General features: G+C 45.5%; 1 protein-coding gene across 1 annotated transcript in view; it reads left to right on the top strand.

The window, feature by feature from the left end:
• Positions 1-1,784: 1,784 nt before the first annotated feature.
• Positions 1,785-5,759, top strand: part of LOC116075969 (retinol dehydrogenase 16) — a 10,647-nt gene continuing 6,672 nt past the window's right edge. The window contains exon 1 of the mRNA XM_031349504.1: positions 1,785-2,097. Coding sequence (XP_031205364.1) covers positions 1,785-2,097 — 313 coding nt within the window. The remainder of the gene's footprint in view (positions 2,098-5,759) is intronic.

The raw sequence follows: 5,759 nt of genomic DNA on the forward strand, positions 1-5,759 counted from the left end.
CTCGGTTCTGGCTTTAATCTCTTGAGCTGGCTCCAGACCCCTGGTGAGTTGAGTCGAGTTGCTGTCTCTAGCGTTCATTGAGACTCCTCAGGTCCGGCACACACCACACTCAGTACAGGGAAGAGGAACAGCTGGGCACTGTCATTGGGCTTGTGTGAGAATCTCAGGAGGGATTCATGGACTGAGGGAAACTCCATGAATCAGGGAGTTTTCTCTGAGGCTTTTTCTTCAGTCCTGTGGCCCCTGTAACAGAGTCACAGATACTTTCTTATTCTCTCTGACCTTATCCAGAAATTCCAGGGCTGGATCTAGATCCTGCTGTGTTCCAGAAGACCTTGATCCAACAAGAGTGCCCATCACTGTCAGGGTTGATAAGGACAGAACTGTAGGAGAGAGGGTTGGGAAATGACCATACAAAGATGGCTCTAGAGAAATCACCGTTGAAGGGGATACAAGATCCAAGAGAAGCAATATCTGCATGTATTTTGGTCAAGAAAATCCAGCACTACATTTTGCAAGATCCACTTCAGAGGTAGGATTTGGAGGACATGTAGGGTGCTAACGGCCACATGAAGAATGTCCTATTAGTTTCTGCAGGAGCAGGAGGAGGGACAGGATTGGAGCCAGGACAAGGATAGCAGCAGTAAGTCAAACAGGATCAGGCACAGGGGAGAAGGAAGAGCAGGGCACATGCAGAGCAGACCCAGGGACAGCTAGCCATTGGAGGGAGAGTAGCCCAGCTCAAGATTCACAGTTCGTTCTTCACTGATAACCAAGGCCCAGGCAGTAAGGCCAAGCTGTAAGTTCTCTGGTACTGGGGCACTTCCTGATAGAAACATGGTTCTTGAGAGCCCAAGGCCAGTCTGAATCCTTACGGGTTGGGACAGAAAGTTGTGGAAGTGTCAGGTAAGGGAAATGAGACATCATTCCTGAAGGAAAGCACCAGGTTTGTTTAGATCTGTAGTCAGAGTGTCAGTCACATATTCCCCAGACCAAGAGCCATATGCAAAGCTCCACACACTACCCTAGAGGTTTTGAGCAAGGCCTGCTGGGAAATTAAGTAGGAAATCCCTGCTCAGGTGAGTCAAAGGCAGTCATCAAGGTCACCACTCAAGACATCTGTGCTCATGTGCTTGAATCCAGGCATCCAGGAGAAGGGCCACTTGAGAGGGTAAAGTTATTTCCTTCCCCACATCAGGTCTGGGAGTCCTGATTTGTCTGGGCTCCCACCCCCATCACCTTGGGTTCCTTTGAGGTAAGCCTTCCATGTTTAGGGCTGGCCCTTCTACCTTCTACCTTCCCAGGAGCTGCTGTATTAGGTGGGCACCAGCTTTCCCTGTCCTCTCTTGTAAGTTGTCCTGAGTCCAGTTATAGGTTACCAATAGTTTCTCATTATGTTCACAACGTCCTGGTTTGTGGTTCTAGAGTGCAAGATGCAAAGACACAAGGGGAGTCTGGGACTGGACCATGGGCCATATTTAGTGACACACACATGCATTCCCACATGAGTCCAGGAAGCAAAGATCATGAGAGAATGGATTTGTGTTATTGAACATCAATGGTGTTTTCCTTGGCAGTGAGATAGGGAGAGGCAAAGGGCATGATGAATCTACTGACCAAAACAGGTCAAAGACCAGGGAAGTAAGGCATTAATAATTATAAGGAATACAGAGAACTTCATGCCAGAAGGCTGGAGTTTTCAATGCCTCCACCTTCCTGTGTGAGCAGATGCCAGGCTCATTTTGACTCAGAGTACTGCTCTCTCTACTTGACTTCTACACACCATGTGGCTCTACCTGGTGGCCCTGGTGGGCCTGTGGACGCTCCTGCGCTTCTTCAGAGAGAGGAAGGTGGTGAGCCATCTCCAAGACAAGTATGTCTTCATTACGGGCTGTGACTCGGGCTTTGGGAACCTGCTGGCCAGACAGCTGGACAGGAGAGGCATGCGGGTGCTGGCTGCATGTCTGACAGAGAAGGGAGCCGAGGAGCTGAGGAGAAAGACATCTGACAGGCTGGAGACAGTGATCCTGGATGTCACCAAGACGGAGAGTATTGTGGCAGCCACTCAGTGGGTGAAGGAGCGTGTTGGGGACAGAGGTACCATCTGATTCCTGTCTGTGCTGTTCGTTTCTGTCTTTGTATGAAGGGAAGGCCTGTGTAATCCTGAAAAGATTCCTGATGAGGGTGAGGGTGGAGTTGGGGTAACTGCAGGTTCTGCCTTCTCTAGCACACCAGTCTGTCGTCTTACTTCTACACTCAGTCCTTCAAGCTGTCTATTCTTGATCAGCTGGTGCCTTGGGAAGATTTCATGTCCAAATTCTTCTTTGTCCTCTTTGTTTTTGTATGTAGAAAGACTGGATTTTGGGCTGCTGAGACCCAGGTTAGAGACAGTGAGTAGAAATGAGAGTGCTGGGTTCCTTGGATCTGGTCTCTGTGTACAGGTCATGTGCCAGAGTGCATCTGCTTTCTTAGTTCTGGACCATGTTCTTATGTACTACCTGTGCACCTTTACAGGGAGAGCCAAAATTATGGCCATGCTTAAGCCCAAAGTCAAGAAATGCCTTAGGACAGTAAGGTAAAAGGTAGGAAGTCGTCTATCTCTTTCACACACACACACACACACACACACACACACACACACACACACAGACACACACACAGACACACACACAGACACACACACACACAGACACACACACACAGACACACACACAGACACACATACACACACAGACACACATACACACAGAGACACAGACACACACACACACACACAGACACACACACACACAGACACACAGACACACACACACACACACACACACACACGGCCTTTATCTTTCTCCCTTTGTCTCTCTCTCCACTATTTGTGTTATTATTTAAGAGATAAATTCATATAAAAATAAATTGGAAACCATTATTGTTCTAAATTATAAACATGTTAAACTCCAATTAATGTAAGATGTACTATCCAGTGGATAAAAACTAGTAATACTTTGATCCGTATGTTTAATGTATGTGCTTTTTTCCACTTTAAAAACATAAGCTTTTTTTTTTTTTTTACCACTTTACTACTTAAAGAACATTAATTACAATAATAATATTCAGTGAGTTAAAATAATTTGACCCTTAACCAAGCCCCATTACATTTAGCAGGCATTGGCATTGGGTATTGTTTGGTCTCTGTGTCCTTCAGGCTTGTGTTTCTGAGGCAGGGTCTTGATATGGAGCAGGACACCGTCTGATGAACCTGTTTCTGAGCTCACTTCTGTTGGCATCACCAGCAAGGGCCACCATGCTTGTATTTTATACTTACTGTCATAAGAACTGTCTTGTGAAACATCTAGTCAATTCTGAATCTTCAAGGATGTGTATTTTGGGATCCTAGAGTTCAAATATCTGTCTTCTAAAAATTTTTCATGCAAACATTTAGATCATGTTTTCCCTTTCCCCAACTCCTCCAAGATCCTCCCAGTGTCACAGTCACACAAGTTCATCCTCTCTCTCTCTCTCTCTCTCTCTCTCTGAATACAAATAAACAAACAAACAAAAAAAACCAATCACATAAAAAACAAGTAACAAGCAAAGAAGCCAGTACAAAACACACACACACACACACACACACACACATACACACACACACAGACACACACACACACATACACACACACATACACACACACACACATATACACACACATACACACACACAGACACACACGCAGACACACACACACACAGACACACACACACACAGACACATACACACACACACACACACACACACAGACAGGCTTTCCTTTCCTCCCTAATTTCACAGAGTTTGTTTTGTGGAGATACAAGCCCCTTGTGCATGAGGCTCAGCCTTTTTAACGTGTGCTATAGTTTGCTTCTTACCAAGCTAGCTCTCAAACAACTGAGACTGGACTAAGTTATTTATGTAACATGCTTAAAGAGCAGAATTACTGAGCAATATCACTCAATTTCAATCCTCTAACCTAATCTACCAAGATCACAGCCAAAATCACAGAGATATGTATTTCAGGCTTTCTCTGCTTCGGGTGTTTCCTTATGGCGTCCCCTAGACTCTCTGCAGGTGGCTAACACATACCTCCTCTCCTCCAGCTCCCTCTCCTGGCCTGTTCTCTCCTCTGCTCAGTCATTGCTTGTTAAGGTCCCTTTACTGACACTTTAGGGAACAATGTGAGAGCTGTTGTTTACACACCTGGGTAGTCTCTGAATAAGGATGGTAACCAGATATAGTGGACAAGAAATCAGCATTTGAATCTTCACACAGTGTACAATAAAATGCATACAAGGCACTATAGACACTACAGGGCAGAAAACTCTTCATTTCTTAGACAGCAGTTATCAGTTAGAAGCAGTTGCTTGCTAGAGGTTAGTTAGACCATGTGTCCGCTTTCCCTCCTCAGTGCTGGGTCACTGTCTCCCCGAGCAGGTGCAGGTGTTCCGTGTGCTGCCACAGACTCTGTGAGTTCATGTGAACAGCAGTCCTGTTGTGTCTGGAAGAGAGTCTCCTTGGAGTCACACATCACCTCTGGCTCTGGCTCTGTCTCCTCATCCTCAGATCTCTGAGCCTTGAGGGGAGGGGCATGATGAAGACATCCCTTTTAGGACTTTAGAGAGTCTCTAACTCTCTGCATATTGGCGACTTGTGTGTCTCTGTGTTAATTCTTGTATATGGCAGGACACAGTTCTCCTGATTGAGACTGATCAAATCACTGGACTTTGAGTGTTGTTTGTAATATGTATTAAGAGTCCTGTTACTGTGTGTTCCCTTAGAATAACAATAATGTTTAGTTTTCCCTTAGATTCATGACTTCTCAGGTTCTTGGCCACTTTGGTAGTGTCATTATGGATTTCATCTCAGAGAGCAGACCTTCAATCTAATGAAGAGTGTTTAGTTACCCCCATGACATTGGTGCCTTTGTTGCACAGTATGTCTTTATGGCAAGTCACTGTGGAAGATCACAGGAATGACTGGAGGCTGGGTAGTAGTAATGTCTGCCTTTCTCCTGTGGACTGTACAGTATATCTTGGGCACCTAGAACCAGTGAAGCTTTTAGCTGGGCATCAGCTTGCCTTCTCTCCGTGTGATGACATCAGATAGTATGGTGTACAGCTGCTGTCTTAGTGTTTTGCTGCTGTGAACAGACACCATGACCAAAGCAGCTCCTAGAAGAACGACATTTCATTTGGGCTGGTTTACTGGTTCAGAGGTTCAGTCCATTACCAAGGTGAAAGCATGGCAGCATACGGGAAGGCATGATGTAGGAGGAGATGAGAGTATGACATCTTGTTCCAAAAGCAAACCAAAGAAGGCTGGCTTCCAGGGAGCTAGTATGAGGGTCTTAAAGCCCACACCCACAGTGACACACTTCTTCCAACAAGGCCATACCAACTGCAGCAAGGCCACACTTCCTAATATTGCTACCCCTGGGTCAAGCCTATTCAAAGCACCACATTCTACTCTCTGGCCTTCATAGGCTTGTTCAAACACATGAGTCTCTGAGGGTCATACCTAAACTTAATGGCAAATACATTTAATTCAACTCCAAAAGTCCCAATCCTGGGTAACTATCTCAATATGGTTAAAAGTTCAGAGTTCAAAGTGTCTTCTGAGATTCATGCTGTCTCTTAACTGTAATCCCTGAAGCTATACAGGAAAACAGCTGGGCAAACTCCAAACTCTGCATCTCTGCATCTGATATCAAAGCCATCTTCAGATCTCCAACTCC

Source organism: Mastomys coucha, unplaced genomic scaffold (assembly GCF_008632895.1).
Source record: "Mastomys coucha isolate ucsf_1 unplaced genomic scaffold, UCSF_Mcou_1 pScaffold4, whole genome shotgun sequence".
NCBI lineage: Eukaryota > Metazoa > Chordata > Mammalia > Rodentia > Muridae > Mastomys > Mastomys coucha.